This window comes from Diadema setosum, chromosome 17 (genome assembly GCF_964275005.1).
Source record: "Diadema setosum chromosome 17, eeDiaSeto1, whole genome shotgun sequence".
Classification (NCBI taxonomy): domain Eukaryota; kingdom Metazoa; phylum Echinodermata; class Echinoidea; order Diadematoida; family Diadematidae; genus Diadema; species Diadema setosum.
In genome coordinates this window covers 19,646,713-19,659,409 of record NC_092701.1, presented here as the reverse complement: position 1 = coordinate 19,659,409, position 12,697 = coordinate 19,646,713, and the positions used below count along the sequence as shown (strand labels likewise).

The 12,697-nt window shown below is 41.3% G+C and overlaps 1 protein-coding gene across 1 annotated transcript; it reads right to left on the bottom strand.

The window, feature by feature from the left end:
* Positions 1-12,195, bottom strand: LOC140240503 (uncharacterized). The gene is made up of 12 exons (XM_072320274.1): positions 12,104-12,195; positions 10,123-10,650; positions 8,465-9,190; positions 7,649-8,040; positions 6,978-7,132; positions 6,405-6,574; positions 5,882-6,027; positions 4,789-4,947; positions 4,275-4,423; positions 3,144-3,303; positions 2,236-2,632; positions 1-55 (listed from the first exon to the last, which is right to left on the bottom strand). Exons 1-12 carry the CDS (start codon positions 12,193-12,195, stop codon positions 1-3), a joined length of 3,129 nt encoding a protein of 1,042 aa, XP_072176375.1.
* Positions 12,196-12,697: the final 502 nt, after the last annotated feature.

The following is a 12,697-nucleotide window of genomic DNA, read 5'->3' as shown; positions in this document are numbered from 1 at the left end:
TCACAACACATCAGTCGGGAAGTCCTCTGGAAAGTCAGTAACATTACCGCTAAATCTGTCACAAGAGAGAGAGAGAGAGAGAGAGAGAGAGAGAGAGTTTACATGAAAATAAACAACCGAAAAATAAAGGACCGAGAAAATATTTGCAATAAGTCCTTTACTACAGTATATACAATACTGCGCCGATAAGTTTGTGGTGTTAGTCTCATAACATCTCATTGATATTAAAAAAACGCCCTAATGTGGAAAACAGTATTGGATATGACCATAAGTGCGGCACTGCTCAAGACATTGTAAGAATTAAAAGCAAATCGGCCTATGCTCAATGTGAGACAGCCAGGATTATACCAGGGAGGTGTGAAGTTCTTAATTCTCTCTCACACCTCCCTGAAATTTGATGAAATTCGAGGCCCTGGGTCCCTGATTATACGAATGAATGCATGTGATACGTAAAAACGATTGCAGCTCGTCATAGAGAATGCCTGTGTGCAAGATCAAGATTTTTTTTTCTACACAGTTTTCGGCTGTCTTTTGTTATTCATTCACTCTTACTCGTTATAAAAGATGAACCTTCATTGATACGGGAAGATTGTAACAATATTTAAACACCATGTCGGTGAAGAGAATCATTTAGTAACATGGGCGACATTGGTTGAGTTGATTGTTTGTTCTGTTAAAAGCACAAACACAACAACAGAATTAAAATTTCGAACTATTGTTGGCCAAAAGTGGGAAGGGGAACGTTTATGATCTGTGTCATAATCTATCAGATAATTTTCCCTTCTGGACGGGCACCTGAAATTGCGTCAATCCGATATAAGTGCAAATAGACCGGTTGGTTTCTATAAAAAGGCTTGTTTCTTACAACCAGAAAACGTGTCCGAGTCAACTGCTAATGCATGCATCTGGATTCAAGGTACTCAAATGCACTGAGAAGGCCTATATAATTACAGTACCTGTGTACAGGTAAATGTCATAGTTTGTTGCTAGGTCCACAGAGGAACAGTATCCGAATACACTATAATGCCACTAGACCGATTCCAGTAGCGGATCCAAGGGGGAGCGCACTACGCACGCCCCCTCCCCCTTTATTTATTTATTTGTTTATTTATTTATTTATTTATTTATTTATTTATTTATTTATTTATTTATTTATTTATTTATTTATTTATTTATTTATTTTTGTTAACACAAAAGAAATACAAAGAAAAAATGGGGGGGGGGATGTGCGTGCGCCAATCTTTAATCTTATAAAGGCGCCCCCTCTTTACGGAATTCCTGGATCCGCCCCTAGATTCCGTAATGTATTTAGATTTTGTCAATGCTTTGTTCACTACCACAAAGCTTGTCAGAGGCTTGCCCGACCTAGCAACAACTAAGTGAATTCCTGCCTATGGAACGTAAAGGAGCAGGTGAATGATATGCTTCGCTAGGGTGGGATTTCACGGAGCACGCGAACGATTTGCGAAGGACGCGAATGACAAAATCCAACATTCGGAAAAGTTTTTCTCCGAATATTTTACGACAATGAAGCCGAAAAATATTCTTGCGCAATTTGTGCGAAGTTTCCACGACGTATATGTGAATGTCGTGTGTATCATTGCTAAAGTACATCATGTTACGTACACGAGAACACGCGACGGAAATGCGAACAACGAAAAATTGTCAATAATCATGGGAGAAAATGTATCCAAGGAGAGGTGGAAGCTGTCTTGAGTTGAATTTTTTTCTTTCCTCTATTTCTCCTTTCTTTTTCTCTCATTTCTCTATCGTGTGCTTGCCTACATTTTTTTTCCTAGGACATATCTCCACTAGTAAAGCCTTTGATCTTTTTTTTTTGTTGCAGTTCCTCCAACACATAATCTCTATAGTTCAAATTAAATTTTACATACTTTAGATTAATTTTAAGTGTATTCTACGATTTTTATTCGTAGAAAACGTATAGGTCATACATCCCCCAAACGTGCGCTAAACGTTCGCAAGAATATCTCAAAAGGTACGCGAACAGTTTGCGATTACGTCGTAAAATGATCGGAAAAACTTCGCAGATTTCGCGTAACATAGGCGAGACATTCTCCAAAGTTTCGGAGTCTGTTTGGGGTTTCGCGAACATTTTGCGAACATCCAAGTAGACTTTCGGAAAAGAAACATCAATAAATTGTAATGAGCTACAGGAACGGACTCTTGCGTGCCATATGTCGCGAGAACTCGCAAGTATACGCCAAGATGGGTTACCTGTATGGGACCAGATCTCTATCCCATGATTCCACGCTGTTTGTCTCCAGTGAGAGAGGGACTTCGATCAGCGGCGGGAAATCCGTAACCAGCGGCATCTCATTGTCGAGCTCCGCTGCGGTACTAGTCCCTTGCGTCGTTGAAACTGTTGTCCCCTCCGTTGTCCTTTCCGTAGTTCGCCTTGAAGCCGTCGTTTGTGAAATGGACGTCGTCTCCCTCACCGTCGTCGAGTTCGTCATTTGGGTCGTGGATGTCGTGGACGTCGTGCTCGTCGCCCTCGTTGTGTCGTATCCGTCTGTAGTGGCGCCATTTCCCTCACTCCATCGACATCTTTGCGGCCTGGAAAACACGAGCACTTCGTTGAGGTGGGGAGGACGGTTGAACGGATGATCATACGCTGGAAAAAAAGAAAGAAAAGAACACCAAAAAAAAACAAAAACGCGTTAAACCTTGCGAAACTGTGCGAAACTTTATTGCTGTCTTTGTTGGAGCTATGGTGATCATTTTGGCCCTTTAGAGATATCAAAGCAAAGATCCCTAAGACAATATTGCAGTAGGGTGTTAAGCAAAGAAAACTGAATTGCATAAAATGATGCAACTCAATATTGCGGTTTTTCTAGACTTGCTGGTTTGAATTATGTTTTAACTCTTGATATCCATTCATTACACACCGACGCAAAACTTTCATATTTTGAGATATATATGTTTGTCCCCACTCTGCTTGCATGAGCGATCAGTGTAAGGATAAACAAAAATATCAGTAGTTGATTCGATTCGTCAGTTGAACACGAGAAGGGTTTTAACCCCATAGACTTCTTTTGGCGTTAGTGCCTTTCTTGCTGTCAGCTGACGAACCATCAAACTATGAGATCTCCTCGTTTAACAAGGCGAACGGGAGCCATTATTACCTGCCACAGCATAACGATCGGGGAAGAAGCATCGTCCTTCTCGCCTGAGGAAATCTCGAAGTTCGTCGACCTTTCTCTCCACGATCCTCTGCGTGGGTCTTCCCCCAAATTTCATGACGTAGGCCTCTCTGTCCTGCACGGTGACGACCCTCAAAGACCTCTGTTGCAACACGAAATATCAATATTAATGGAAATTTAATCGAGATGCAGATTTGCTATTATAGGACAGACAGACCATATATAGGTGATAAAACGAACTTTCGAATATCACTACAAGCATCAACATTTTTTTTAAGTTTTTAAAAAGTGAAATTTTCAAAGCTGTGTGCGGGCTTCTCTGCCGTGTCTTGTCCACGTCTTTAGACAGACGACAGTCAAAGTACTTAACATTTGTAAAGAGGAAGGAGCACTCTAACAGTTTAAGAGACTTGTGTTTTTAGTTTCAAATGTGAGAACAAACACTCTGCACGAAACACTTTCAGAATCCACAGAGCAATTAAATATGGTATATAAATCACGACTTTTTTTTTTTTTTTTTTGGGGGGGGGGAGTTATCTGCAAGATAGGTAGGTCGTTAGAAACGAAGCTCATATCCGATATCTTACTTGATTATTTTTTATCGATATTATGCCCAATCAATATCTTACACTGATCAAAGAAAGAAAATGGTCATTGGACATTACAAAGGAAATTTAATGTTCAGAGAAAGATTTACAGTAATGGTTCATTCGGTATAGACAACGTCAGGCTTGCTGTTCTTCCATAGAGTCCAAAAGTAGTCCAATATAGTAATTGCCATTCAAATATTTGATGTAGGCGTACATAAGCCGATATCAAGCATACTATTGAAATAAGAAAGTGGATAAGCGACAGAGCAAAAAAAAAGGAAACAAAATAGATATACTACCCACTTGCATAAGAAATGTAAAATAGAAACCGTAATATAACTGGAACACGTACAGTTTGACTTTATGTCACAGTAGGAATCAACATACCCTCCCATTTTTTTCCCCGTTTAAACATGGTGACGTCTTGCGAACACTTCATGTATGATTCCATCAATATATCAAGCTTTCAAATTTGGATCTTATCTGGTTCCGTATCAAAAGGTTGTTATCGTCCCAAAGTTACCTTCGTCGGTTCGGCCAGTGTCTGGTTTGGCGGGAGATAATAGGCAGAGATGACCGTCTGCTTACAGAAACTTGAAGCCCTCCGAGATGGGAAGACATAGTTGATGTAGGGAACGGAGGACGGGTACTTACGACAATCTGCATTTGCCCCTGAAACAAAGCGAATATTCAAAAACATAGACGCAATGATGTTTAGAATGTATTATGTACACATGTGCATATACAGTAATACGATAGTAGATATACCTACATAATAGTGGGCAATGTATTGTATAGAATTCTTCGGGTTTTGAAGTTTTTCGATCATTTGCCATTTTTTCTCATACATGTATTTGCAAGAGTGAGTTTGCCAGTTCCTGATGCTGTTGATTGCGACAGTGATTTAAGCTTAACACAACGACAAGATGACCTGACAAATGACTGTGGCAGAGTGTCGAGTTTCACAATTCATTTATGATGAACGTGTGTGCCTTGGTGAGAAGTTACAATATTTCATTTCATTTTGCAAGACGTACCATTAAGGTATCTCTTGAGGGACCAGTGAGCTATGAGCGAAGGTGTTAGCAGCACGCAGGCCGGAGCTCTCCGGGTGATGTAGGATCCTCCCTTGATTCGACGCAGCTCAACGTTGTGACTGAGCCTCTCCAAATGTTCATACTGAGGGCATCTGGACTCTGTCCGGGTGGAAAGCAAGAGACAAAAATCATCCCTAGCAAAACTTTCAAAGCTTTAACGATATCTCATGAATAAACGCTCTATCTTTTCCACCATCTCTGACTTGACAAATGACAAAAACGCTCGATAGAAAAAAGGGGGTACGGAAAGTAACCTGTTTTATTTAAGAGGAATGAGTACAGCGAAACACTGGAGGTGACTGTCCTCGGAAGAGGTGAAAGTAGCCTTATTAGGTGGACAAATCAATGTTTGGTTTGTCTCATTTCATCGAACGTCATATTCAGCGATGGCAAGTGTATGTCGTCTGCAGTCACTATGGCCAATCGGGAATGTATGTATGTGTGTATGTATGTATGTATGTATATATGTGTGTATGTATGTGACTATGTGTGTATATAAATGATGTGTATTTTTATGTATATCTGTATTTTCACAACTCGACTTGTGTGCAAGCCATATGCTGTTGTGATAATGTGTGTGTGGATGGATGGATGGATAGATGGATAGATAGATGGATAGATAGATAGATAGATGGATAGATAGATAGATAGATAGATAGACAGATAGATAGATAAACAGGCAGATGGGTAGGTATGCAAATGAATTGTTAGATACATCATACATAGATGGACTGAGAAGAGGAAAGGAGACACGTGGAAACGAAATGTCTGGGGCTTTTTTTTTTTCAATGCTTCCTTCTGAACATGTTCAAAGAGTACGAAAACTATACCAAAACACTAGTCTGTGTTTCATGATGTACTTTCGCATTCAAGGCTATTGTAGCCAGCATAGTGAAAGTTAGGAAATGTTGATGTACAGGGATAATGCAGAATCCGTCACATTGCGCTTGAATAATACGAGGAAATAACATGAGGAAATCCCATGATACACTAATAAAGGTCACTGAACAATGAAAAACTTAATTTGACCTACTTCCGCACTGTTTTATCCCATTCTGCGGACCTTCTCTCTCCGTTTCCTGGTTGGCACACATCAGCTGTCTCTCCCCCGGCACTCCAGGGATGAGAATCTCACCTGGTCGCGGTCTGATCATCAAACCAGCAATGACGTCACTCCACCTTGAGTAGATAGACATGAACAGACAGGCAATGGCTATTCAGTATTCACGGGAATTATTTGGCAATTTCTTTTTTTTTTTCATGTATATGCATACATGTATTTCCTGACACTAAACTGATGGCATACGCAGCTGTTCTGCTTGTAAGCAACATTTCCAAAAATGTCAATAAATACAGTCCGATACGCAACTATAATCACTAATTTCACAACTCATCGCTTGGGACGATGTGTACAAATTCATATTCTACCTAAATAATTTCATACCTTCAAAACGTGACATATGAATGACTACAAAGTGATGTGAAACTGTATGATTTGGTATTTAGTGCCACGGTGAAAATAAACTAGGAAATAAACAAGGAAAGAGAAAACTCACGTTTCGTAGAATGCTGTGTGGAACAGTCCCGTTGTGATCGATTCGCCAGCAGCATCCAGAGCGTCTTGTAGCTCGAAATATTCATCGTAAATCGCAGGTGAGCCAGGCCGACGAACCGGGCGAAAGTGGGTGACGAAATACACGCGACTCGGTTCGACAGTCAGGTTGAGCTGCAGAACAAAGCGATACAATAAGAGTGCAGCTTGCAATGGCAAAGCGTATAGACTACTTGAATACAAAGTTACGCCCACCGTCTGATCCGATCGATTGTCAATTGCAACTAAATGATGGTTCAGGTTGTCCTTAATAGAGACAATGCGGTTCCTTTCGCAGTGGATACAAACAATGTTTACTGCTGTAAATGAGACAAGTTAAATCATTGTAAACAAAAAATGGTAGCAGGGTTGGTTTCCATTTTCCCCTTTAAATGAGAACTGTATATCGCTTTCATTATATGTACGCAGTACGTGTAATCATCATAATCATCATAATGAATGATGCGACCTATTTATTGTCAATGAAATAGAGGGTTCTCTTTCATCACGGATGAGATCAACGTGAGGCGGGCGTTACCATGGCGTCGAGCGGACTCGGCGGGTTGTCGGTGTACTCGGGTGGCAGCATTGCAGACAGAACAAAGCTTTCAATGGTTGCCTCGGTGTCACTAATGGTACCATTGGTACCGACCACGGTCATCCGGAGTGGACGCGACATTCGCAGCCGTAAGCCTTGGGCACAAACAGAAACGCAGTTATTTCAGTTAATATGATTCGTACGTGATTAATAGTATGACTTATCATTTCAGATGATGTTTCCAATCAGGCAATTATTTCATTTAGGCAAGCACCCAAGTCAAATCCGTGTCTCAAAGTCAATAGTTTGGATAAGTTTGGCCGCCAAACAACTATTTTAAAAGCTAAACTGTTCGGTTATATATGTATTCCGGATTATCTCTGCTTTAAAGTGGATTCCTTTTCAAATGTTGATTAGAATGTTTTAGAGATGTCACCGCACATTCCTGTGAAAGAAAACAGAAGTACTGTTATAACGAAGTATTGTATTTTCTGATCTTAGACAGACTGACCTTACACAGAAAAGCCATCAGACTTAAGGGGGAGACCTGACATATAGCCCGCTTTTATATATTCCACATGGGCATACTGAGCTGAGCCCGGTCTCCCAGAACAAGCCCTTGGAATTGTCAAAGATTATTTTCATGAGTTAAACTGAGTTTTGGATGTTACCTCTCTCGTTTTTGCCCATGAAGTAGGACTTGATTCGACGGAGGGCATCCAGACTCGAGCCGTCCGACACGGTCGCGGTGACCCACACCGTGTCATCGTAACGCCTCGCGTGGTAATGGCGCCCGCGGCACAGTGTCTCGTAGTGAGGACTTGGCGCGGTCGGACGCTCGCCCCCTAGGACAGGTCTCTCATCTACGGTTGGTTTTGGCCGTGGGGTTGGTCTAGAGGCAGTATGCGTTCCGTGATGATAATGATGATGAGGATGATGATGATGGTGAAAGTGGTGGTGAGGATGATGGTCCAAGTGGTAAATGTCATGATGAAACAGAGACGTGTGGATCTTATGGTGTAAATCGTAAAATTGCTGGCCGTGCTGTCGCATCTGTTCAAAGCTGTGGATCGGATGAAGATAGAAAGCAGAGCAAAATTATTTGGAGTAGTTGGAAGATACCTAGTTGGAGTAAGCTATTGCGCAGACTAAAAAAAAAAAAAAAAAAAAAAAAAAAAACACCTGCTGCGTCTACATTGATTACTACGGAGTATGTGAGACTTTGATTGTGCTGACAAGTACGACGCGCCATATAATATGTGTATGTATATATAATATATATATATATATATATATATATATATATATATATATACACATATATATATATATATATATATATATATATATATATATCTGTTCTTACTTCACCTAATATATCACATGCAAGATGTGTATATCCTTAGGTGCAAGATATCAAGCAATCACTACTAACTGAGAGAGCACAGTGCAGCACATTTTATAAAAGGCTTCGTTAGAATACTCACAAGTTATTCCTGAAGGCATCAAAGTTTGGTCTGGGGAAAGAGATCTCTGGTAACACGGGTTGTGGCAACATGGGTTGTGGTAATACGGGCTGTGGAAATACGGGTTGTGGTAGTACTGGCTTTGGCAACACGGGCCGGGACCAGTCGTGTGAAAAGGACCAGCCCCGTGAATTTGTACGGTCCCTTCCGCCACCAGTACCCCCTCCTACTCCACCTCCTCCTCTTCCTGCAGCCCCGCTCCATGACCATCCACCCATTCCACGGTCCCCTCTTCTCGACGAATCTAGGACGCCCTGCAACAAGTCCCGACTGGTGTCACTGAGACGCGTCAGGCCAACTCCTCCGAGACCATCAGCCCCACTTTGTCTCCTGTTCGGAGTCTGCTGAGCCCATACTTGCTGGTCCCACGTAGGGCTGAGGTCAAAGGGACTCCTTGGATTCGTTCTCTGACTTCCTTGGGTTCTTGGTCTCGCTGTTTGTCTACCGGATGTGGTATCTCTACTCCCGAGACCGGGATTGCTCCAGGAGTCGCTGAACCAGTCCCAAGTCCACTGGTTCCCGTTCCCGGATTGCCAAGGGAATCTTCGCTGTGTCGTGAGGTCGGGACTCAGCAGGGTCTGCCTCTGTTCACGGAACCAGTCAGAGACATCTCTGAAAGATGAATCCATGGTTGCGATAGTAGGAAAGTTTACTTCTGTGTGGAAGGTCCTTGGTTGGTAGTCACGTCTGCAAAACAAATAATAATAAGAATAACATAATAATATAAGAATAATGGCAGATTTGATATACACTCTATATTCTACGACAAACACAATACCGTTATGCTTTGTCCTAATTACACCCTCTCTGGTCCCCGCTTCATTTATTTTTAGTTTGTTTTGTTTTTAGGAACTGCACTTTTAAGTCTTGGAGGTTGAACACACTTATACACAGGGAAAACGTTTTTGAATTGCTTCAACTTGGTTGATTCATGCAGTGACGTAATTAATGACGTCTGATAACTTATCACATCTTAACACCAACACCATTATGACGTTGATGATGATGGTTGTGAAGGTAAAGATGATGATGGTCTTTGTGATTTGTACGTTACATGTCACATGACTTCGATTCTAGCAGTCATGACTTTCCAGATATTTTGTCCAATCTCGATCACACAAATTTTCTGTCATCTATTATTTTTGTCTCATTGCTGATAGTTCGATTTTTTCCATAATAAATTTTTCGTCCCTCTGTAACTCCTTCATGATAATCGCGACTTGGTTATGTACATTTTAGATATCTATAGTGACGATATTACAGGATGTTGTGTTATGGCATAGTGCTGGTTCCAGACAAAATATCCTTGCACAAGGCTTTGAGCAGTGGGTTGAGAGCGGGTACGAGCGTGGTTAGCAGTCGTTGTGTTCATAGATTTGGGCTCTTTGAGGTTGTTTAGAGTCAGTTTCCACGGCGAAAATGGATATGACGTCACACTTCGATACTTGCGGTCCAGATTGTAGATGTCGATTTAAATACTTCAGACGGGGTCCACAGCTGATTGCTTCATGGCTTTAGCTGTTGACATGGTAACCGGTAACTATACGTCTATAGTGTGCTACAAATGTTGCTATAGATACGAGTAGGTAACGGGAAAACAGCTGGATTCTTATTCTCACCTCGTAGAGGACTGTTGGCGATTTGTTGTCACTCTGCTCGCCGTGTTCTTGGCTTTTGGTTTCTGCGTTGTCGTCTGCCGTTCCGTTTGCCTCGCGGGCTCGCGGTTCGTCACTCTCCTCCCCGGGTTCACGATTTCGGGGTTCTGCTTCCTCGTCTGCACCTCTGGTCGCCTCGCGGACCCACGATTCGATACTCTACGCTCCGTATTCGGGGTTCCCGGTTCCGTAATCTTCGTTGTCTGTCGCTCACGTTGTCTCACGGGCCCACGATTCGACACTCCGCGCCCCGTGCTCGGAGTTCCCGGTTCCGTAATCTTCGTTGTCTGCCGCTCACGTTGTCTCACGGGCCCACGATTCGACACTCCGCGCCCCGCGTTCGGTGTTCCCGGTTCCGGCATCGTCGCCTGCCGCTCAGGTTGTCTCACCGGCTTGGCACCTCTCTCTCTATTATTCGATGGCTGGAGTCTTCCGGGAGTCCTGTCCGGTACTACTGGCCTGTAGCCATGACTCACACGACTGCTTCGTCTCCTGACATAAATGAATGCATGAATAAATGAATGAAGGAATGAAGGACGGAAGGAAAGAATAGATAATTAAATCATTAAAAATAAAAAGATAGGCCTACATACATACACACATAAAAATAAGTGAATGTATGAATGAATGCATGAATAGATAGATAAATAAATGCATACATACATACATAAAAAAGTAAATAAATAGATAAATAGATAAATAAATAGTGTATGAATAAACATATTCATGTACGATGTCAACCTGAAAACTCGTGACTGATCATTATTACCAATTAAGGGTAGACCACACTGAGGAGAAAAAAAAAAAGATGTGTTTTTGGCCGCCTGTTCCAAGTTCATGGTGTTACCACTACGGACATGTATGCTCCCGCTCAACTAGTTATACAATACGTGGAGGTTTAGATCACGAGCATATCTAAATTCGATCTTTTTCCTCGTCTTTTTCACGGATCTGTTTCACATGCAATTGGAAGATGAAATCTTTCGTACCGAAATTAGTAGGAATGAAATTCTATACAATTGTACAACGTAATAACATAACAATAAGATATTCGGCAAAAAGATGTAGCAAATAAGTATGTAATTCGTACACCCATGTTAAGAGACGGGTTACATTTCCAACACAAGAAAACGACACAGCAGTCGAATGTGAATGATGCAACTTAGATGGCTTAATAGGGAAGTTGCGAAATAGATGATATACCGAATTCCACAGTCACCGAGTCGTTATAACATAACATCAGTCTTATTGTCACTTCGATTGTTCATTTACCCTGAGGAACAATGAACGTCCTCTGTTTCTATTATTTGGCCATACAACTGGTATAAACTGAATATATGAATACTTTGTAATAATGATAATACGTATTACTGAAACGGGTATTGCCTATACAACGTTCAGCAGAATCAACAATGTATGAAGATGCTCTTCTTGAAGTCCCTTTTCAACAATATTAACTAATACACACAATCAGAGGTCAAAACAGATAAAGAATGACAAAACATCGAACAACGACTGTATATTCCTGTCCCAGTCATAGACAAAACAGTAGCAGAATCTGGTTCGCTATGAATCGGTGGGAGTGGTGGGAAGAGCAACAGTGACGCCATAATCATGACATTATCGTGCTTTTTCATCAAACAGTTATAGGGGAAGACACCGTAATTACCGCGTAGGTCGTCGTGCAAAATGTTGCATGCAGGAGTTTATATTATCGATCAGTTAAGCAGTTCGGATCCAATACGAGGCAAAACACGTTTTTATGATGCACGGTGTACGGATGTCATTTTTTATGTTTTATTTTATTCTTACTTTCTTTACAGAGCAGTGCCTTCATCTTTACATGACTACGGTTCTGAGGTCATCATTCTTAATTCTTTATTATCATCAACCAGTATCATATAGTGAGTGGGTAGCGGCACACTACAGAAGCTATATGGCCCACCTTTGCACACTACGGTGCCCGGAGCGCTGGCTCGCCACCTGCTCAGCAATGGCCGCTAGTAGCACCAGGAAGATAAAGACCTTCAGCCTCATGACTGACCGCCTTTCAATCCTGTGATGACTTAAACAAACAAACAAACAAACAAACAAATAGATTTTAAAAATACAAGAACAGAAATTTCCCCATTACAACTCTCTATAGGTGAATGGTTGGTTCTACAGGCTACGAGTGTCTCATATATTCATGTCATATTTTCACAGTAATTTATTCAAAACTGCATTGTGTGATCCGGCCCTTACCAAACTAGCAATTAAACCCTAGTTCAAACTGAATTTTGTAATCACACTTTACCTACTTGTTTACAAAATGAATGTAGGCGGTTTCGCGGCAAACGTATTTCCATTTGTATAAAAAACAATACTGCATTTTGGTCATTGCCACTCGATATACGAAAGTGCTTGTTAATTCTTGTACTCCCCATGAACATTATACAGGGAGCACTTGTACTTTACCTCGTATATGTTCCTTTCGTCACTTGAATCAATAATCATACAATATACCGGACATATCAAAATAACATAAGCAAAAGCTTTA

Coding starts and splice junctions, on each gene's coding strand:
- LOC140240503 (XM_072320274.1), bottom strand. CDS start 12,195: ATGAGGCTGAAGGTCTTTATCTTCCTGGTGCTACTAGCGGCCATTGCT. Junction 9,191..10,122: donor CGCCAACAGTCCTCTACGAG/GTGAGAATAAGA, acceptor TTTGTTTTGCAG/ACGTGACTACCAACCAAGGA. Junction 4,424..4,788: donor CCTCAAGAGATACCTTAATG/GTACGTCTTGCA, acceptor GCTTTGTTTCAG/GGGCAAATGCAGATTGTCGT.